Raw genomic sequence first — 24,068 nt, 5'->3', positions numbered from 1 at the left:
GGATAACTTCACATTTCTCCACATTATATTCCATAGAGGCACAGAGTACAAAAGCGGGGAGATGATGATGAACCTGTATAAAACACTGGTTCAGCCCCAACTGGAGTATTGTGTCCAATTCTGGGCCCCGTACTTTAGGAAGGATGTGAGGGCCTTAGAGAGGAAGCAGAGAAGATTGACCAGAATGGTTCCAGGGATGAGGGACTTCAGTGACGGGGATAGACTGGAGAAGCTGGGGTTGTTCTCCTTGGCGCAGAGAAGGTTGAGAGGAGATTTGATCGAGGTGTTCAAGATCATGAGGGGTCTGGACAGAGTAGAGAGAGAGAAACTGTTCCCATTGGTGGAAGGGTCGGGAACCAGAGGGACACAGTTTGAAGGCGATTGGCAGAAGAACCAAAGGCCACATGAGGAAAAACTATTTTACGCAGCGAGTGGTTAGGATCTGGAATGCGCTGCCTGAGAGGGTGGTGGAGGCAGACTCAATCGTGGCTTTCAAAAGGGAGTTGGATAAGTACCTGAAGGAAATAAATTACAGGGCTCCGGGGAAAGGGCGGGGGAGTAGGACTGGCTGAGGTGCTCTTGCAGAGAGCGGGCATGGGCTCGATGGGCCGAATGGCCTCTTTCCGTGCTGTACCAATTCTCTGATTCTATAAAAGTGCTTCACAGGAGTATTTCGAGATAGAATTTTGGCACCGAGCCGCTTAAAGAGAAATTAGGGCAGGTGATCCAAAGCCTGGTGAAAGAGGTAGGTTTTAAGGAGCGGCTTGAAAGAGGAAAGAGAGGTAGAGAGGCGGAGAGGTTTAGGGAGGGAGTTCCAGAGCTTGGGGCCCAGGCAACAGATGGCCCGGCCACCGATGGTGGAGCGATTATAATCAGGGATGCTCAGGAGAGCAGAATTAGAGGAGCGCAGACATCTCGGGGGGATTGTGGGGCTGGAGGATATTACAGAGATAGGGAGGGGCGAGGGCCATGGAGGGATTTGAAAACAAGGATGAGAATTTTGAAATCGAGGCATTGCTTAATCGGGAGCCAATGTAGGTCGGCGAGCACAGGGGGTGATGGGTGAGCGGGACTTGGTGCAAGTTAGGACACGGGAGCAGTGAGCACAGGGGGTGATGGGTGAGCGGGACTCGGTGTAAGTTAGGACACGGGTCAGTGAGCACAGGGGGTGATGGGTGAGTGGGACTGGGTGTGAGTTAGGACACGGGTCAGCGAGCACAGGGGGTGATGGGTGAGTGGGACTCGGTGTGAGTTAGGATACGGGGCAGCGAACACAGGGGGTGATGGGTGAGTGGGACTCGGTGCGAGTTAGGACACGGGGCAGCGAGCACAGGGGGTGATGGGTGAGCGGGACTTGGTGCAAGTTAGGACACGGGTCAGCGAGCACAGGGGTGATGGGTGAGCGGGACTCGGTGCGAGTTAGGACACGGGGCAGCGAGCACAGGGGGTGATGGGTGAGCGGGACTCGGTGCGAGTTAGGACACGGGGCAGCGAGCACAGGGGGTGATGGGTGAGCGGGACTTGGTGCAAGTTAGGACACGGGTCAGCGAGCACAGGGGTGATGGGTGAGCGGGACTCGGTGCGAGTTAGGACACGGGGCAGCGAGCACAGGGGGTGATGGGTGAGCGGGACTCGGTGCGAGTTAGGACACGGGGTAGTGAGCACAGGGGGTGATGGGTGAGCGGGACTTGGTGCAAGTTAGGACACGGGAGCAGTGAGCACAGGGGGTGATGGGTGAGCGGGACTCGGTGCGAGTTAGGACACGGGTCAGTGAGCACAGGGGGTGATGGGTGAGTGGGACTGGGTGCGAGTTAGGACACGAGGCAGTGAGCACAGGGGGTGATGGGTGAGCGGGACTCGGTGCGAGTTAGGACACGGGTCAGTGAGCACAGGGGGTGATGGGTGAGTGGGACTGGGTGCGAGTTAGGACACGAGGCAGTGAGCACAGGGGGTGATGGGTGAGTGGGACTGGGTGCGAGTTAGGATACGAGGCAGTGAGCACAGGGGGTGATGGGTGAGTGGGACTCGGTGCGAGTTAGGACACGGAGCAGTGAGCACAGGGGGTGATGGGTGAGCGGGACTCGGTGCGAGTTAGGACACGGGGCAGCGAGCACAGGGGGTGATGGGTGAGCGGGACTCGGTGCGAGTTAGGACACAGGCAGCCGAGTTTTGGATGACCTCAAGTTTATGGAGGGTAGAATGTGGGAGACCAACCAGGAGTGTGTTGGAATAGTCAAGTCTGGAGGTAACAAAGGCATGGATGAGGGCTTCAGCAGTGGAAGAGCTGAGGCAAGGGCGGAGACGGGCGATGTTACGGAGGTGGAAATAGGCGGTCTTAGTTATGCCGTGGATATGTGGTCGGGAGCTCATTTCAGGGTCAAATATGACGCAAACGCTCAGAGAATGAAGTGGTGCAGGCTCGAAGGGCCGAATGGCCGACTCCTGCACCTATTTTCTATGTGACGGGGGCTCATGCCGTACTGGGGTGGCAGCGTCAGCTCCTTGATGAACCGGTGCAGTGCAGAAATCAGGCGGGAATCCTCTGCCACACCAATGCGCTCTCTCCCGAACACGCTGACGTCTCGCAGCAGCAGAACACATGGCCGGTGAGTGTCAGATTGTGAAAAGGCAGCTTGGAGTTTCGCTTCCGACGCACCGGTGGAATCGGCGGAAAGACTCACACAGTTGACCTAGAGGGAAATTCAGAGTCAGTTATTGCAAGGGGGATGGAGTATAAAAGCTACAACTGTACAGGGTATTGGTGAGGCCACACCTGGAGTACTGCGTGGACCATTTCCCATACCTCGGGAGCCTCTCGTCAACAAAGGCAGACATTGACGACGCGATCCAACACCGCCTCCAGTGCGCCAGTGCAGCCTTCGGCCGCCTGAGGAAGAGTGTGTTCGAAGGCCAGGCCCTCAAATCTACCACCAAGCTCATGGTCTACAGGGCTGTGGTGATACCCGCCCTCCTGTGTGGCTCAGAGACATGGACCATGTAGAGTACACACCTCAAATCGCTGGAGAAATACCACCAACGATGTCTCCGCAAGATCCTGCAAATCCCCTGGGAGGACAGACGCACCAACGTTAGCGTCCTCGACCAGGCCAACATCCCCAGCATCGAAGCACTGACCACACTCGACCAGCTCCGCTGGGCAGGGCCACATTGTCCGCATGCCCCAGACACGAGACTCCCAAAGCAAGCGCTCTACTCGGAACTCCTACACAGCAAGCGAACCCCAGGTGGGCAGAGGAAACGTTTCAAGGACATCCTTGAAGCTTCCCTGATAAAGTGCAACATCCCCACCGACACCTGGGAGTCCCTGGCCAAAGACCAGTCCGCCCGAAGTGGAGGAAGTGCATCCGGGGGGGTCGCCCATTTAAAACAGAAATGAGGAGGAATTTCTTCTCTCTGAGGGTCATAAAACTTTGGAATTCTCTGCCCCAGAGAGCTGTGGAGGCTGGGCCATTGAATATATTTAAGGCAGAGATAGACAGATTTTTGAACAATAGGGAAGTGAAGGTTATGGGGAGCAGGCGGGGAAGTGGAGTTGAGGCCAAGATCGGATCAGCCATGATCTTATTGAATGGTGGAGCAGGCTCAAGGGGCCAAATGGCCAACACCTGCTCATATTTCTTCTGTTCTTATTAGGTTCAGTGTACACACACAGTGTACACTGGGAAATCCAGTCAGTGTACACACACATATGTCCCTGGGAAATACAGTCAGTGTACACACAGTCCTTGGGAAATCCAATCAGTGTATACACACACACACACACAGTCCCTGGGAAATCCAGTCAGTGTACACGCAGTACCTCTGAAATCCAGTCAATGTACACACACACAGTCCCTGGGAAATCCAGTCAGTGCACACGCAGTACCTGTGAAATCCAGTCAATGTACACACACACAGTCCCTGGGAAATCCAGTCAGTGTAGACACAGTCCCTGAGAAATCCAGTCAGTGTACACACACACACAGTCCCTGGAAAATCCAGTCAGTGTACACACAGTCCCTCGGAAATCCAGTCAGTGTACACACACACACACACACACACACACACACACACACACACACACACACACACACACAGTCCCTGGGAAATACAGTCAGTGTACACACAGTCCCTGGGAAATCCAGTCAGTGCACACACACACAGTCCCTGGGAAATCCAGTTAGTGTACACACACACACACAGTCCCTGGGAAATCCAGTCAGTGTACAAACACACACGGTCCCTGGGAAATCCAGTCAGTGTACACACACAGTCCCTGGGAAATCCAGTCAGTGTACACACACACACGGTCCCTGGGAAATTAAGTCAGTGTACACACAGTCCCTGGGAAATCCAGTCAGTGTACACACACACACGGTCCCTGGGAAATCCAGTCGGTGTATACACAAACACACAGTCCCTGGGATATCCAGTCAGTGTACACACACACACGATCCCTGGGAAATCCAGTCAGTGTGCACACACAGACACGGTCCCTGGGAAATCGAGTCAGTGTACACACACAAACACACTCCCTGGGAAATCCAGTCAGTGTACACACAGTCCCTCGGAAATCCAGTCAGTGTACACACACACACACACACACACACACACACACGGTCCCTGGGAAATCCAGTTAGTGTACACACACACACAGTCCCTGGGAAATCCAGTCAGTGTACAAACACACACGGTCCCTGGGAAATTCAGTCAGTGTACACACACGCAGTCCCTGGGAAATCCAGTCAGTGTACACACACAGTCCCTGGGAAATCCAGTCAGTGTACACACACACACGGTCCCTGGGAAATTAAGTCAGTGTACACACAGTCCCTGGGAAATCCAGTCAGTGTACACACACACACGGTCCCTGGGATATTCAGTCGGTGTATACACACACACACAGTCCCTGGGATATCCAGTCAGTGTACACACACACACGATCCCTGGGAAATCCAGTCAGTGTGCACACACAAACACGATCCCTGGGAAATCCAGTCAGTGTGCACACACAGACACGGTCCCTGGGAAATCGAGTCAGTGTACACACACAAACACAGTCCCTGGGAAATCCAGTCAGTGTACACACAGTCCCTGGGAAATCCAATCAGTGTACACACACACACAGTCCCTGGGAATTCCAGTCAGTGCACACAGTCCCTGGGAAATCCAGTCAGTGTACAAACACACACGGTCCCTGGGAAATCCAGTCGGTGTATACACACACACAGTCCCTGGGATATCCAGTCAGTGTACACACAGACACGGTCCCTGGGAAATCCAGTCAGTGTACACACAGTCCCTCGGAAATCCAGTCAGTGTACACACACACAGTCCTGGGGAAATCCAGCCAGTGTGCACACAGTCCCTCGGAAATCCAGTCAGTGTACATGCAGTCTCTGGGAAATCCAGTCAGTGTACACACACACACAGTCCCGGGGAAATCCAGCCAGTGTGCACACAGTCCCTGCGAAATCCAGTCAGTTTACACGGAGTCCCTGGGAAATCCAGTCAGTGTACACACACGCAGTCCCTGGGAAACCCAGTCAGTGTACACAAACACACAGTCCCTGGGAAATCCAGTCAGTGTACACACAGTTCCTGGAAAATCCAGTCAGTGTACACACACACACGGTCCCTGGGAAATTCAGTCAGTGTACACACACGCAGTCCCTGGGAAATCCAGTCAGTGTACACACACAGTCCCTGGGAAATACAGTCAGTGTACACACAGTATCTTGGAAATCCAGTCAGTGTACACACACACACGGTCCCTGGGAAATCCAGTCAGTGTACACACAGTCCCTCGGAAATCCAGTCAGTGTACACAGACACAGTCCCTGGGAAATCCAGTCAGTGTACATGCAGTCCCTGGGAAATCCAGTCAGTGTACACACAGTCCCTCGGAAATCCAGTTAGTGTACACACACACACACAGTCCCTGGGAAATCCAGTCAGTGTACAAACACACACGGTCCCTGGGAAATCCAGTCAGTGTACACACACAGTCCCTGGGAAATCCAGTCAGTGTACACACACACACGGTCCATGGGAAATCCAGTCAGTGTACACACATACACAGTCCCTGGGAAATCCAGTCGGTGTATACACAAACACACAGTCCCTGGGATATCCAGTCAGTGTACACACACACACGATCCCTGGGAAATCCAGTCAGTGTGCACACACAGACACGGTCCCTGGGAAATCGAGTCAGTGTACACACACAAACACACTCCCTGGGAAATCCAGTCAGTGTACACACAGTCCCTCGGAAATCCAGTCAGTGTACACACACACACACACACACACACACACACACACGGTCCCTGGGAAATCCAGTTAGTGTACACACACACACAGTCCCTGGGAAATCCAGTCAGTGTACAAACACACACGGTCCCTGGGAAATTCAGTCAGTGTACACACACGCAGTCCCTGGGAAATCCAGTCAGTGTACACACACAGTCCCTGGGAAATCCAGTCAGTGTACACACACACACGGTCCCTGGGAAATTAAGTCAGTGTACACACAGTCCCTGGGAAATCCAGTCAGTGTACACACACACACGGTCCCTGGGATATTCAGTCGGTGTATACACACACACACAGTCCCTGGGATATCCAGTCAGTGTACACACACACACGATCCCTGGGAAATCCAGTCAGTGTGCACACACAAACACGATCCCTGGGAAATCCAGTCAGTGTGCACACACAGACACGGTCCCTGGGAAATCGAGTCAGTGTACACACACAAACACAGTCCCTGGGAAATCCAGTCAGTGTACACACAGTCCCTGGGAAATCCAATCAGTGTACACACACACACAGTCCCTGGGAATTCCAGTCAGTGCACACAGTCCCTGGGAAATCCAGTCAGTGTACAAACACACACGGTCCCTGGGAAATCCAGTCGGTGTATACACACACACAGTCCCTGGGATATCCAGTCAGTGTACACACAGACACGGTCCCTGGGAAATCCAGTCAGTGTACACACAGTCCCTCGGAAATCCAGTCAGTGTACACACACACAGTCCTGGGGAAATCCAGCCAGTGTGCACACAGTCCCTCGGAAATCCAGTCAGTGTACATGCAGTCTCTGGGAAATCCAGTCAGTGTACACACACACACAGTCCCGGGGAAATCCAGCCAGTGTGCACACAGTCCCTGCGAAATCCAGTCAGTTTACACGGAGTCCCTGGGAAATCCAGTCAGTGTACACACACGCAGTCCCTGGGAAACCCAGTCAGTGTACACAAACACACAGTCCCTGGGAAATCCAGTCAGTGTACACACAGTTCCTGGAAAATCCAGTCAGTGTACACACACACACGGTCCCTGGGAAATTCAGTCAGTGTACACACACGCAGTCCCTGGGAAATCCAGTCAGTGTACACACACAGTCCCTGGGAAATACAGTCAGTGTACACACAGTATCTTGGAAATCCAGTCAGTGTACACACACACACGGTCCCTGGGAAATCCAGTCAGTGTACACACAGTGCCTCGGAAATCCAGTCAGTGTACACAGACACAGTCCCTGGGAAATCCAGTCAGTGTACATGCAGTCCCTGGGAAATCCAGTCAGTGTACACACAGTCCCTCGGAAATCCAGTCAGTGTACACAAACACAGTCCCTGGGAAATCCAGTCAGTGTACATGCAGTCCCTGGGAAATCCAGTCAGTGTACATGCAGTCCCTGGGAAATCCAGTCAGTGTACACACACACAGTCCCTGGGAAATCCAGCCAGTGTGCACACAGTCCCTGGGAAATCCAGTCAGTGTACACACACACACGGTCCATGGGAAATCCAGTCAGTGTACACACATACACAGTCCCTGGGAAATCCAGTCTGTGCACACACACGCAGTCCCTGGGAAATCCAGTCAGTGCACACACACACACAGTCCCTGGGAAATTCAGTCAGTGTACACACAGTCCCTGGGAAATCCAGTCAGTGTACATAGACACAGTCCCTGGGAAAACCAATCAGTGTACATGCAGTCCCTGGGAAATCCAGTCAGTGTACACATACACAGTCCCTGGGAAATCCAGCCAGTGTACACACAGTGCCTGGGAAATCCAGTCAGTGTACACACACACACGGTCCCTGGGGAATCCAGTCAGTGTATACACACACACGGTCTCTGGGAATTTCAGTCAGTGTGCACACACACACGGTCCCTGGGAAATCCAGTCAGTGTACACACAGTCCCTGGGAAATCCAATCAGTGTACACACACACACAGTCCCTGGGATATCCAGTCAGTGTACACACAGACACGGTCCCTGGGAAATCCAGTCAGTGTACACACAGTCCCTGGGAAATCCAATCAGTGTACACACACACACGGTCCCTGGGAAATCCAATCAGTGTACACACAGTCCCTGGGAAATCCAGTCAGTGTGCACACACATACGGTCCCTGGGAAATTCAGTCAGTGTACACACACGCAGTCCCTGGGAAATCCAGTCAGTGTACACACACAGTCCCTGGGAAATACAGTCAGTGTACACACAGTATCTTGGAAATCCAGTCAGTGTACACACACACACGGTCCCTGGGAAATCCAGTCAGTGTACACACAGTCCCTCGGAAATCCAGTCAGTGTACACAGACACAGTCCCTGGGAAATCCAGTCAGTGTACATGCAGTCCCTGGGAAATCCAGTCAGTGTACACACAGTCCCTCGGAAATCCAGTTAGTGTACACACACACACACACACAGTCCCTGGGAAATCCAGTCAGTGTACAAACACACACGGTCCCTGGGAAATCCAGTCAGTGTACACACACAGTCCCTGGGAAATCCAGTCAGTGTACACACACACACGGTCCATGGGAAATCCAGTCAGTGTACACACATACACAGTCCCTGGGAAATCCAGTCGGTGTATACACAAACACACAGTCCCTGGGATATCCAGTCAGTGTACACACACACACGATCCCTGGGAAATCCAGTCAGTGTGCACACACAGACACGGTCCCTGGGAAATCGAGTCAGTGTACACACACAAACACACTCCCTGGGAAATCCAGTCAGTGTACACACAGTCCCTCGGAAATCCAGTCAGTGTACACACACACACACACACACACACACACACACACACACACGGTCCCTGGGAAATCCAGTTAGTGTACACACACACACAGTCCCTGGGAAATCCAGTCAGTGTACAAACACACACGGTCCCTGGGAAATTCAGTCAGTGTACACACACGCAGTCCCTGGGAAATCCAGTCAGTGTACACACACAGTCCCTGGGAAATCCAGTCAGTGTACACACACACACGGTCCCTGGGAAATTAAGTCAGTGTACACACAGTCCCTGGGAAATCCAGTCAGTGTACACACACACACGGTCCCTGGGATATTCAGTCGGTGTATACACACACACACAGTCCCTGGGATATCCAGTCAGTGTACACACACACACGATCCCTGGGAAATCCAGTCAGTGTGCACACACAAACACGATCCCTGGGAAATCCAGTCAGTGTGCACACACAGACACGGTCCCTGGGAAATCGAGTCAGTGTACACACACAAACACAGTCCCTGGGAAATCCAGTCAGTGTACACACAGTCCCTGGGAAATCCAATCAGTGTACACACACACACAGTCCCTGGGAATTCCAGTCAGTGCACACAGTCCCTGGGAAATCCAGTCAGTGTACAAACACACACGGTCCCTGGGAAATCCAGTCGGTGTATACACACACACAGTCCCTGGGATATCCAGTCAGTGTACACACAGACACGGTCCCTGGGAAATCCAGTCAGTGTACACACAGTCCCTCGGAAATCCAGTCAGTGTACACACACACAGTCCTGGGGAAATCCAGCCAGTGTGCACACAGTCCCTCGGAAATCCAGTCAGTGTACATGCAGTCTCTGGGAAATCCAGTCAGTGTACACACACACACAGTCCCGGGGAAATCCAGCCAGTGTGCACACAGTCCCTGCGAAATCCAGTCAGTTTACACGGAGTCCCTGGGAAATCCAGTCAGTGTACACACACGCAGTCCCTGGGAAACCCAGTCAGTGTACACAAACACACAGTCCCTGGGAAATCCAGTCAGTGTACACACAGTTCCTGGAAAATCCAGTCAGTGTACACACACACACGGTCCCTGGGAAATTCAGTCAGTGTACACACACGCAGTCCCTGGGAAATCCAGTCAGTGTACACACACAGTCCCTGGGAAATACAGTCAGTGTACACACAGTATCTTGGAAATCCAGTCAGTGTACACACACACACGGTCCCTGGGAAATCCAGTCAGTGTACACACAGTCCCTCGGAAATCCAGTCAGTGTACACAGACACAGTCCCTGGGAAATCCAGTCAGTGTACATGCAGTCCCTGGGAAATCCAGTCAGTGTACACACAGTCCCTCGGAAATCCAGTCAGTGTACACAAACACAGTCCCTGGGAAATCCAGTCAGTGTACATGCAGTCCCTGGGAAATCCAGTCAGTGTACATGCAGTCCCTGGGAAATCCAGTCAGTGTACACACACACAGTCCCTGGGAAATCCAGCCAGTGTGCACACAGTCCCTGGGAAATCCAGTCAGTGTACACACACACACGGTCCATGGGAAATCCAGTCAGTGTACACACATACACAGTCCCTGGGAAATCCAGTCTGTGCACACACACGCAGTCCCTGGGAAATCCAGTCAGTGCACACACACACACAGTCCCTGGGAAATTCAGTCAGTGTACACACAGTCCCTGGGAAATCCAGTCAGTGTACATAGACACAGTCCCTGGGAAAACCAATCAGTGTACATGCAGTCCCTGGGAAATCCAGTCAGTGTACACATACACAGTCCCTGGGAAATCCAGCCAGTGTACACACAGTGCCTGGGAAATCCAGTCAGTGTACACACACACACGGTCCCTGGGGAATCCAGTCAGTGTATACACACACACGGTCTCTGGGAATTTCAGTCAGTGTGCACACACACACGGTCCCTGGGAAATCCAGTCAGTGTACACACAGTCCCTGGGAAATCCAATCAGTGTACACACACACACAGTCCCTGGGATATCCAGTCAGTGTACACACAGACACGGTCCCTGGGAAATCCAGTCAGTGTACACACAGTCCCTGGGAAATCCAATCAGTGTACACACACACACGGTCCCTGGGAAATCCAATCAGTGTACACACAGTCCCTGGGAAATCCAGTCAGTGTGCACACACATACGGTCCCTGGGAAATCCAGTCAGTGTACACACACAGAAACAGTCCCTAGGAAATCCAGGCAGTGTACACACACAAACACGGTCCCTGGGAAATCCAGTCAGTGTACACACAGTCCCTGGGAAATCCAATCAGTGTACACACACACACGGTCCCTGGGAAATCCAGTCAGTGTACACGCAGTCCCTCGGAAATCCAGTCAGTGTACACAGACACAGTCCCTGGGAAATCCAGTCAGTGTACATGCAGTCCCTGGGAAATCCAGTCAGTGTACACACACACAGTCCCTGGGAAATCCAGTCAGTGTACACACAGTCCCTGGGAAATCCAATCAGTGTACACACACACACAGTCCCTGGGATATCCAGTCAGTGTACACACAGACACAGTCCCTCGGAAATCCAGTCAGTGTACATGCAGTCTCTGGGAAATCCAGTCAGTGTACACACACACAGTCCTGGGGAAATCCAGCCAGTGTGCACACAGTCCCTCGGAAATCCAGTCAGTGTACATGCAGTCTCTGGGAAATCCAGTCAGTGTACACACACACAGTCCCGGGGAAATCCAGCCAGTGTGCACACAGTCCCTGCGAAATCCAGTCAGTTTACACGGAGTCCCTGGGAAATCCAGTCAGTGTACACACACGCAGTCCCTGGGAAACCCAGTCAGTGTACACACACACACACACACACACACACAGTCCCTGGGAAATACAGTCAGTGTACACACACACGGTCCCTGGGAGATCCAGTCAGTGTACACACAGTCCCTGGGAAATCCAATCAGTGTACACACAAACACGGTCCCTGGGAAATCCAGTCAGTGTACACACAGTCCCTGGGAAATCCAGTCAGTGTACACACACACACGGTCCCTGGGAAATCCAGTCGGTGTATACACACACACACACAGTCCCTGGGATATCCAGTCAGTGTACACACACACACGATCCCTGGGAAATCCAGTCAGTGTGCACACACAGACACGGTCCCTGGGAAATCCAGTCAGTGTACACACACAAACACAGTCCCTGGGAAATCCAGTCAGTGTACACACAGTCCCTGGGAAATCTAATCAGCGTACACACACACACGGTCCCTGGGAAATCCAGTCAGTGTACACACAGTCTCTGGGAAATCCAGTCAGTGTACAAACACACACGGTCCCTGGGAAATCCAGTCGGTGCATACACATACACAGTCCCTGGGATATCCAGTCAGTGTGCACACAGACACGGTCCCTGGGAAATCCAGTCAGTGTACACACACATAACAGTCCCTGGGAAATCCAGTCAGTGTGCACACACACACAGTCCCTGGGAAATCCAGTCAGTGTATACATACACACACAGTCCCTGGGAAATCCAGTCAGTGTGCACACACACACGGTCCCTGGGAAATCCAGCCAGTGTACACACACACACGATCCCTGGGAAATCCAGTCAGTGTGCACACACAGACACAGTCCCTGGGAAATCCAGTCAGTGTACACACAGTCCCTGGGAAATCTAATCAGCGTACACACACACACGGTCCCTGGGAAATCCAGTCAGTGTACACACAGTCTCTGGGAAATCCAGTCAGTGTACACACACGCAGTCCCTGGGAAATCTAGTCAGTGTACATACACACACGGTCCCTGGGAAATCCAGTCAGTGTGCACACACACGCGGTCCCTGGGAAATCCAGTCAGTATACACACACAAACGGTCCCTGGGAAATCCAGTCAGTGTACACACACACACACACACAGTCCCTGGGAAATCCAGTAAGTGTACACACAGTCCTTGGGAAATTCAGTCAGTGTATACGCACACGCAGTCCCTGGGAAATCCAGTCAGTGTACACACAGTCCCTGGGAAATCCAGTCAGTGTACACACACACACGGTCCCTGGGAAATCCAGTCAGTGTACACACAGTCCCTGGGAAATTCAGTCAGTATACACGCACACACGGTGCCTGGGAAATCCAGTCAGTGTGCACACACGCAGTCCCTGGAAAATCCAGTCAGTGTGCACACACACACGGTCCCTGGGAAATCCAGTCAGTGTGCACACACACACACGCTCCCTGGGAAATCCAGTCAGTGTACACACACACACACAGTCCCTGGGAAATCCAGTCAGTGTACACGCACACACGGTGCCTGGGAAATCCAGTCAGTGTACACACATGCAGTCCCTGGGAAATCCAGTCAGTGTGCACACACACATGGTCCCTAGGAAATCCAGTCAGTGTACACACAGTCCCTCGGAAATCCAGTCAGTGTACACAGACACAGTCCCTGGGAAATCCAGTCAGTGTACACAAACACACACAGTTCCTGGGAAATCCAGTCAGTGTACACACAATCCCTGGGAAATCCAGTCAGTACACACACACACACGGTCCCTGGGAAATCCAGTCAGTGTACACACACACACAGTCCCTGGGAAATCCAGTCTGTGTACACACATACATGGTCCCTGGGAAATCCAGTCAGTGTATACACATACACAGTCCCTGGGAAATCCAGTCAGTGTACACACAAACACGCAGTCCCTAGGAAATCCAGTCAGTGTACGCACACACACAGTCCCTGGGAAATCCAGTCAGTGTACACACAGTCCCTGGGAATCCAGTCAGTGTACACACAGTTCCTGGGAAATCCAGTCAGTGTACACACAGTCCCTGGGAAATCCAGTCAGTGTACACGCAGTCCCTGGGAAATCCAGTCAGTGCACACACAGTTCCTGGGAAATCCAGTCAGTGTACACACACACACGGTCCCTGGGAAATCCAGTCAGTGTACACACAGTCCCTGGGAAATCCAGTCAGTGTACACAGACACAGTCCCTCGGAAATCCAGTCAGTGTACATGCAGTCTCTGGGAAATCCAGTCAGTGTACACACACACAGTCCTGGGGAAGTCCAGCCAGTTTGCACACAGTCCCTCGGAAATCCAGTCAGTTTACACGGAGTCCCTGGGAAATCCAGTCAGTGTATACACACGTAGTCCCTGGGAAACCCAGTCAGTGTACACACACACACACACACAGTCCCTGGGAAATACAGTCAGTGTACACACACACAGTCCCTGGGAAATCCAGTCAGTGTACACACAGTCCCTGGGAAATCCAGTCAGTGTACACACCGTCCCTGGGAAATTCAGTCAGTGTATACGCACACACGGTCCCTGGGAAATCCAGTCAGTGCACACACAGTCCCTGGGAATCCAGTCAGTGTACACACAGTTCCTGGGAATCCAGTCAGTGTACACACAGTTCCTGGGAAATCCAGTCAGTGTACACACAGTCCCTGGGAAATCCAGTCAGTGTACACGCAGTCCCTGGCAAATCCAGTCAGTGCACACACACACACACACACACACACACACAGTCCCTGGGAAATCCAGTCAGTGTACACACAGTCCCTGGGAAATCCAGTCAGTGTACACACACACATGGTCCCTGGGAAATCCAGTCAGTGCACACAGACACAGTCCCTCCGAAATCCAGTCAGTGTACACACACACAGTCCCGGGGAAATCCAGCCAGTGTGCACACAGTCCCTGGGAAATCCAGTCAGTGTACACGGAATCCCTGGGAAATCCAGTCAGTGTGCACACATACACATACAGTCACTGGGAAATCCAGTCAGTGTACACACAGTTCCTGGAAAATCCAGTCAGTGTACACAAACACACACAGTCCCTGGGTAATCCAGTCAGTGTACACACAGTCCCTGGGAAATCCAGTCAGTATACACACACACACGGTCGATAGGAAATCCAGTCAGTGTACACACACACATACAGTCTCTGGGAAATCCAGTCAGTGTACACACTCAGTCCCTGGGAAATCCAGTCAGTGTACACACACACATACAGTCTCTGGGAAATCCAGTCAGTGTACACACACACAGTCCCTGGGAAATCCAGTCAGTGTACACACACACATGGTCCCTGGGAAATCCAGTCAGTGTACACACATACACAGTCCCTGGGAAATCCAGTCTGTGCACACACACACAGTCCCTGGGAAATTCAGTCAGTGTACACACAGTCCCTGGGAAATCCAGTCAGTGTACATAGACACAGTCCCTGGGAAATCCAGTCAGTGTACATGCGGTCCCTGGGAAATCCAGTCAGTGTACACACAGTCCCTGGGAAATCCAGTCAGTGTACACATACACAGTCCCTGGGAAATCCAGCCAGTGTACACACAGTCCCTGGGAAATCCAGTCAGTGTACACGGAGTCCTTGGGAAATCCAGTCAGTGTACACACACACACACAGTCCCTGGGAAATCCAGTCAGTGTACAAACACACACGGTCCCTGGGAAATTCAGTCAGTGTACACACACGCAGTCCCTGGGAAATCCAGTCAGTGTACACACACAGTCCCTGGGAAATCCAGTCAGTGTACACACACACACGGTCCCTGGGAAATTAAGTCAGTGTACACACAGTCCCTGGGAAATCCAGTCAGTGTACACACACACACGGTCCCTGGGATATTCAGTCGGTGTATACACACACACACAGTCCCTGGGATATCCAGTCAGTGTACACACACACACGATCCCTGGGAAATCCAGTCAGTGTGCACACACAGACACGATCCCTGGGAAATCCAGTCAGTGTGCACACACAGACACGGTCCCTGGGAAATCGAGTCAGTGTACACACACAAACACAGTCCCTGGGAAATCCAGTCAGTGTACACACAGTCCCTGGGAAATCCAATCAGTGTACACACACACACAGTCCCTGGGAATTCCAGTCAGTGCACACAGTCCCTGGGAAATCCAGTCAGTGTACAAACACACACGGTCCCTGGGAAATCCAGTCGGTGTATACACACACACAGTCCCTGGGATATCCAGTCAGTGTACACACAGACACGGTCCCTGGGAAATCCAGTCAGTGTACATGCAGTCTCTGGGAAATCCAGTCAGTGTACACACACACAGTCCTGGGGAAATCCAGCCAGTGTGCACACAGTCCCTCGGAAATCCAGTCAGTGTACATGCAGTCTCTGGGAAACCCAGTCAGTGTACACAAACACACAGTCCCTGGGAAATCCAGTCAGTGTACACATACACAGTCCCTGGGAAATCCAGCCAGTGTACACACAGTCCCTGGGAAATCCAGTCAGTGTACACACACACACGGTCCCTGGGGAATCCAGTCAGTGTATACACACACGCGGTCCCTGGGAATTTCAGTCAGTGTGCACACTCACACGGTCCCTGGGAAATCCAGTCAGTGTACACACAGTCCCTGGGAAATCCAATCAGTGTACACACACACACAGTCCCTGGGATATCCAGTCAGTGTACACACAGACACGGTCCCTGGGAAATCCAGTCAGTGTACACACAGTCCCTGGGAAATCCAATCAGTGTACACACACACACGGTCCCTGGGAAATCCAATCAGTGTACACACAGTCCCTGGGAAATCCAGTCAGTGTGCACACACACACGGTCCCTGGGAAATCCAGTCAGTGTACACACACAGAAACAGTCCCTAGGAAATCCAGGCAGTGTACACACACAAACACGGTCCCTGGGAAATCCAGTCAGTGTACACACAGTCCCTGGGAAATCCAATCAGTGTACACACACACACGGTCCCTGGGAAATCCAGTCAGTGTACACACAGTCCCTGGGATATCCAGTCAGTGTACACACAGACACAGTCCCTCGGAAATCCAGTCAGTGTACATGCAGTCTCTGGGAAATCCAGTCAGTGTACACACACACAGTCCTGGGGAAATCCAGCCAGTGTGCACACAGTCCCTCGGAAATCCAGTCAGTGTACATGCAGTCTCTGGGAAATCCAGTCAGTGTACACACACACAGTCCCGGGGAAATCCAGCCAGTGTGCACACAGTCCCTGCGAAATCCAGTCAGTTGACACGGAGTCCCTGGGAAATCCAGTCAGTGTACACACACGCAGTCCCTGGGAAACCCAGTCAGTGTACACACACACACACACACACACAAAGTCTCTGGGAAATACAGTCAGTGTACACACACACGGTCCCTGGGAGATCCAGTCAGTGTACACACAGTCCCTGGGAAATCCAATCAGTGTACACACAAACACGGTCCCTGGGAAATCCAGTCAGTGTACACACAGTCCCTGGGAAATCCAGTCAGTGTACACACACGCACGGTCCCTGGGAAATCCAGTCGGTGTATACACACACACACACAGTCCCTGGGATATCCAGTCAGTGTACACACACACACGATCCCTGGGAAATCCAGTCAGTGTGCACACACAGACACGGTCCCTGGGAAATCCAGTCAGTGTACACACACACAAACACAGTCCCTGGGAAATCCAGTCAGTGTACACACAGTCCCTGGGAAATCTAATCAGCGTACACACACACACGGTCCCTGGGAAATCCAGTCAGTGTACACACAGTCTCTGGGAAATCCAGTCAGTGTACAAACACACACGGTCCCTGGGAAATCCAGTCGGTGCATACACATACACAGTCCCTGGGATATCCAGTCAGTGTGCACACAGACACGGTCCCTGGGAAATCCAGTCAGTGTACACACACATAACAGTCCCTGGGAAATCCAGTCAGTGTGCACACACACACAGTCCCTGGGAAATCCAGTCAGTGTATACATACACACACAGTCCCTGGGAAATCCAGTCAGTGTGCACACACACACGGTCCCTGGGAAATCCAGTCAGTGTACACACACACACGATCCCTGGGAAATCCAGTCAGTGTGCACACACAGAAACAGTCCCTAGGAAATCCAGGCAGTGTACACACAGTCCCTGGAAAATTCAGTCAGTGTACACGCACACATGGTGCCTGGGAAATCCAGTCAGTGTACACACACGCAGTCCCTGGGAAATCTAGTCAGTGTACATACACACACGGTCCCTGGGAAATCCAGTCAGTGTGCACACACACGCGGTCCCTGGGAAATCCAGTCAGTATACACACACAAACGGTCCCTGGGAAATCCAGTCAGTGTACACACACACACACACAGTCCCTGGGAAATCCAGTAAGTGTACACACAGTCCTTGGGAAATTCAGTCAGTGTATACGCACACGCAGTCCCTGGGAAATCCAGTCAGTGTACACACGGTCCCTGGGAAATCCAGTCAGTGTACACACAGTCCCTGGGAAATTCAGTCAGTATACACGCACACACGGTGCCTGGGAAATCCAGTCAGTGTGCACACACGCAGTCCCTGGGAAATCCAGTCAGTGTGCACACACACACGGTCCCTGGGAAATCCAGTCAGTGTGCACACACACACACGCTCCCTGGGAAATCCAGTCAGTGTACACACACACACACACACAGTCCCTGGGAAATCCAGTCAGTGTACACGCACACACGGTGCCTGGGAAATCCAGTCAGTGTACACACACGCAGTCCCTGGGAAATCCAGTCAGTGTGCACACACACATGGTCCCGAGGAAATCCAGTCAGTGTACACACAGTCCCTCGGAAATCCAGTCAGTGTACACAGACACAGTCCCTGGGAAATCCAGTCAGTGTACACAAACACATACAGTTCCTGGGAAATCCAGTCAGTGTACACACAGTCCCTGGGAAATCCAGTCAGTACACACACACACACGGTCCCTGGGAAATCCAGTCAGTGTACACACACACACAGTCCCTGGGAAATCCAGTCTGTGTACACACATACATGGTCCCTGGGAAATCCAGTCAGTGTATACACATACACAGTCCCTGGGAAATCCAGTCAGTGTACACACACACACGCAGTCCCTAGGAAATCCAGTCAGTGTACGCACACACACAGTCCCTGGGAAATCCAGTCAGTGTACACACAGTCCCTGGGAATCCAGTCAGTGTACACACAGTTCCTGGGAAATCCAGTCAGTGTACACACAGTCCCTGGGAAATCCAGTCAGTGTACACGCAGTCCCTGGGAAATCCAGTCAGTGCACACACAGTCCCTGGGAAATCCAGTCAGTGTACACACACACACGGTCCCTGGGAAAAAGTCAGTGTACACACAGTCCCTGGGAAATCCAGTCAGTGTACACAGACACAGTCCCTCGGAAATCCAGTCAGTGTACATGCAGTCTCTGGGAAATCCAGTCAGTGTACACACACACAGTCCTGGGGAAATCCAGCCAGTGTGCACACAGTCCCTGCGAAATCCAGTCAGTTTACACGGAGTCCCTGGGAAATCCAGTCAGTGTATACACACGTAGTCCCTGGGAAACCCAGTCAGTGTACACACACACACACACACAGTCCCTGGGAAATACAGTCAGTGTACACACACACAGTCCCTGGGAAATCCAGTCAGTGTACACACAGTCCCTGGGAAATCCAGTCAGTGTACACACCGTCCCTGGGAAATTCAGTCAGTGTATACGCACACACGGTCCCTGGGAAATCCAGTCAGTGTACACACACACGCAGTCCCTAGGAAATCCAGTCAGTGTACACACACACACAGTCCCTGGGATATCCAGTCAGTGTACACACACACACGATCCCTGGGAAATCCAGTCAGTGTGCACACACAGACACGGTCCCTGGGAAATCCAGTCAGTGTACACACACAAACACAGTCCCTGGGAAATCCAGTCAGTTTACACGGAGTCCCTGGGAAATCCAGTCAGTGTATACACACGTAGTCCCTGGGAAACCCAGTCAGTGTACACACACACACACACACACACACACACACAGTCCCTGGGAAATACAGTCAGTGTACACACACACAGTCCCTGGGAAATCCAGTCAGTGTACACACAGTCCCTGGGAAATCCAGTCAGTGTACACACCGTCCCTGGGAAATTCAGTCAGTGTATACGCACACACGGTCCCTGGGAAATCCAGTCAGTGTACACACACACGCAGTCCCTAGGAAATCCAGTCAGTGTACACACACACACAGTCCCTGGGATATCCAGTCAGTGTACACACAAACACGGTCCCTGGGAAATCCAGTCAGTGTACACACAGTCCCTGGGAAATCCAGTCAGTGTACACACACACACGGTCCCTGGGAAATCCAGTCGGTGTATACACACACACACACAGTCCCTGGGATATCCAGTCAGTGTACACACACACACGATCCCTGGGAAATCCAGTCAGTGTGCACACACAGACACGGTCCCTGGGAAATCCAGTCAGTGTACACACACAAACACAGTCCCTGGGAAATCCAGTCAGTGTACACACAGTCCCTGGGAAATCTAATCATCGTACACACACACACGGTCCCTGGGAAATCCAGTCAGTGTACACACAGTCTCTGGGAAATCCAGTCAGTGTACAAACACACACGGTCCCTGGGAAATCCAGTCGGTGCATACACATACACAGTCCCTGGGATATCCAGTCAGTGTGCACACAGACACGGTCCCTGGGAAATCCAGTCAGTGTACACACACATAACAGTCCCTGGGAAATCCAGTCAGTGTGCACACACACACAGTCCCTGGGAAATCCAGTCAGTGTATACATACACACACAGTCCCTGGGAAATCCAGTCAGTGTGCACACACACACGGTCCCTGGGAAATCCAGTCAGTGTACACACACACACGATCCCTGGGAAATCCAGTCAGTGTGCACACACAGAAACAGTCCCTAGGAAATCCAGGCAGTGTACACACAGTCCCTTGAAAATTCAGTCAGTGTACACGCACACATGGTGCCTGGGAAATCCAGTCAGTGTACACACACGCAGTCCCTGGGAAATCTAGTCAGTGTACATACACACACGGTCCCTGGGAAATCCAGTCAGTGTGCACACACACGCGGTCCCTGGGAAATCCAGTCAGTATACACACACAAACGGTCCCTGGGAAATCCAGTCAGTGTACACACACACACACACAGTCCATGGGAAATCCAGTAAGTGTACACACAGTCCTTGGGAAATTCAGTCAGTGTATACGCACACGCAGTCCCTGGGAAATCCAGTCAGTGTACACACAGTCCCTGGGAAATCCAGTCAGTGTACACACACACACGGTCCCTGGGAAATCCAGTCAGTGTACACACAGTCCCTGGGAAATTCAGTCAGTATACACGCACACACGGTGCCTGGGAAATCCAGTCAGTGTGCACACACGCAGTCTCTGGGAAATCCAGTCAGTGTGCACACACACACGGTCCCTGGGAAATCCAGTCAGTGTGCACACACACACACGCTCCCTGGGAAATCCAGTCAGTGTACACACACACACACACAGTCCCTGGGAAATCCAGTCAGTGTACACGCACACACGGTGCCAGGGAAATCCAGTCAGTGTACACACACGCAGTCCCTGGGAAATCCAGTCAGTGTGCACACACACATGGTCCCTAGGAAATCCAGTCAGTGTACACACAGTCCCTCGGAAATCCAGTCAGTGTACACAGACACAGTCCCTGGGAAATCCAGTCAGTGTACACAAACACATACAGTTCCTGGGAAATCCAGTCAGTGTACACACAGTCCCTGGGAAATCCAGTCAGTACACACACACACACGGTCCCTGGGAAATCCAGTCAGTGTACACACACACACAGTCCCTGGGAAATCCAGTCTGTGTACACACATTCATGGTCCCTGGGAAATCCAGTCAGTGTATACGCACACACGGTCCCTGGGAAATCCAGTCAGTGTACACACACACGCAGTCCCTAGGAAATCCAGTCAGTGTACACACACACACAGTCCCTGGGATATCCAGTCAGTGTACACACACACACGATCCCTGGGAAATCCAGTCAGTGTGCACACACAGACACGGTCCCTGGGAAATCCAGTCAGTGTACACACACAAACACAGTCCCTGGGAAATCCAGTCAGTTTACACGGAGTCCCTGGGAAATCCAGTCAGTGTATACACACGTAGTCCCTGGGAAACCCAGTCAGTGTACACACACACACACACACACACACACACAGTCCCTGGGAAATACAGTCAGTGTACACACACACAGTCCCTGGGAAATCCAGTCAGTGTACACACAGTCCCTGGGAAATCCAGTCAGTGTACACACCGTCCCTGGGAAATTCAGTCAGTGTATACGCACACACGGTCCCTGGGAAATCCAGTCAGTGTACACACACACGCAGTCCCTAGGAAATCCAGTCAGTGTACACACACACACAGTCCCTGGGATATCCAGTCAGTGTACACACAAACACGGTCCCTGGGAAATCCAGTCAGTGTACACACAGTCCCTGGGAAATCCAGTCAGTGTACACACACACACGGTCCCTGGGAAATCCAGTCGGTGTATACACACACACACACAGTCCCTGGGATATCCAGTCAGTGTACACACACACACGATCCCTGGGAAATCCAGTCAGTGTGCACACACAGACACGGTCCCTGGGAAATCCAGTCAGTGTACACACACAAACACAGTCCCTGGGAAATCTAATCAGCGTACACACACACACGGTCCCTGGGAAATCCAGTCAGTGTACACACAGTCTCTGGGAAATCCAGTCAGTGTACAAACACACACGGTCCCTGGGAAATCCAGTCGGTGCATACACATACACAGTCCCTGGGATATCCAGTCAGTGTGCACACAGACACGGTCCCTGGGAAATCCAGTCAGTGTACACACACATAACAGTCCCTGGGAAATCCAGTCAGTGTGCACACACACACAGTCCCTGGGAAATCCAGTCAGTGTATACATACACACACAGTCCCTGGGAAATCCAGTCAGTGTGCACACACACACGGTCCCTGGGAAATCCAGTCAGTGTACACACACACACGATCCCTGGGAAATCCAGTCAGTGTGCACACACAGAAACAGTCCCTAGGAAATCCAGGCAGTGTACACACAGTCCCTTGAAAATTCAGTCAGTGTACACGCACACATGGTGCCTGGGAAATCCAGTCAGTGTACACACACGCAGTCCCTGGGAAATCTAGTCAGTGTACATACACACACGGTCCCTGGGAAATCCAGTCAGTGTGCACACACACGCGGTCCCTGGGAAATCCAGTCAGTATACACACACAAACGGTCCCTGGGAAATCCAGTCAGTGTACACACACACACACACAGTCCATGGGAAATCCAGTAAGTGTACACACAGTCCTTGGGAAATTCAGTCAGTGTATACGCACACGCAGTCCCTGGGAAATCCAGTCAGTGTACACACAGTCCCTGGGAAATCCAGTCAGTGTACACACACACACGGTCCCTGGGAAATCCAGTCAGTGTACACACAGTCCCTGGGAAATTCAGTCAGTATACACGCACACACGGTGCCTGGGAAATCCAGTCAGTGTGCACACACGCAGTCTCTGGGAAATCCAGTCAGTGTGCACACACACACGGTCCCTGGGAAATCCAGTCAGTGTGCACACACACACACGCTCCCTGGGAAATCCAGTCAGTGTACACACACACACACAGTCCCTGGGAAATCCAGTCAGTGTACACGCACACACGGTGCCAGGGAAATCCAGTCAGTGTACACACACGCAGTCCCTGGGAAATCCAGTCAGTGTGCACACACACATGGTCCCTAGGAAATCCAGTCAGTGTACACACAGTCCCTCGGAAATCCAGTCAGTGTACACAGACACAGTCCCTGGGAAATCCAGTCAGTGTACACAAACACATACAGTTCCTGGGAAATCCAGTCAGTGTACACACAGTCCCTGGGAAATCCAGTCAGTACACACACACACACGGTCCCTGGGAAATCCAGTCAGTGTACACACACACACAGTCCCTGGGAAATCCAGTCTGTGTACACACATTCATGGTCCCTGGGAAATCCAGTCAGTGTATACACATACACAGTCCCTGGGAAATCCAGTCAGTGTACACACACACACGC

The 24,068-nt window shown here is 52.3% G+C and overlaps 1 protein-coding gene across 1 annotated transcript in view; it reads right to left on the bottom strand.

Moving 5' to 3' along the window:
* Positions 1-24,068, bottom strand: part of LOC139243076 (peroxisomal ATPase PEX6-like) — a 78,748-nt gene that overhangs the window by 7,370 nt on the left and 47,310 nt on the right. Inside the window, exon 7 of the mRNA XM_070870670.1 lies at positions 2,449-2,690. Within this exon, the coding sequence (XP_070726771.1) occupies positions 2,449-2,690 (242 nt within the window). The remainder of the gene's footprint in view (positions 1-2,448; positions 2,691-24,068) is intronic.

The sequence above is a fragment of the Pristiophorus japonicus genome, unplaced genomic scaffold (assembly GCF_044704955.1).
Source record: "Pristiophorus japonicus isolate sPriJap1 unplaced genomic scaffold, sPriJap1.hap1 HAP1_SCAFFOLD_160, whole genome shotgun sequence".
Lineage (NCBI taxonomy): Eukaryota > Metazoa > Chordata > Chondrichthyes > Pristiophoridae > Pristiophorus > Pristiophorus japonicus.
This window is presented reverse-complemented; position numbering and strand designations above follow the sequence as displayed.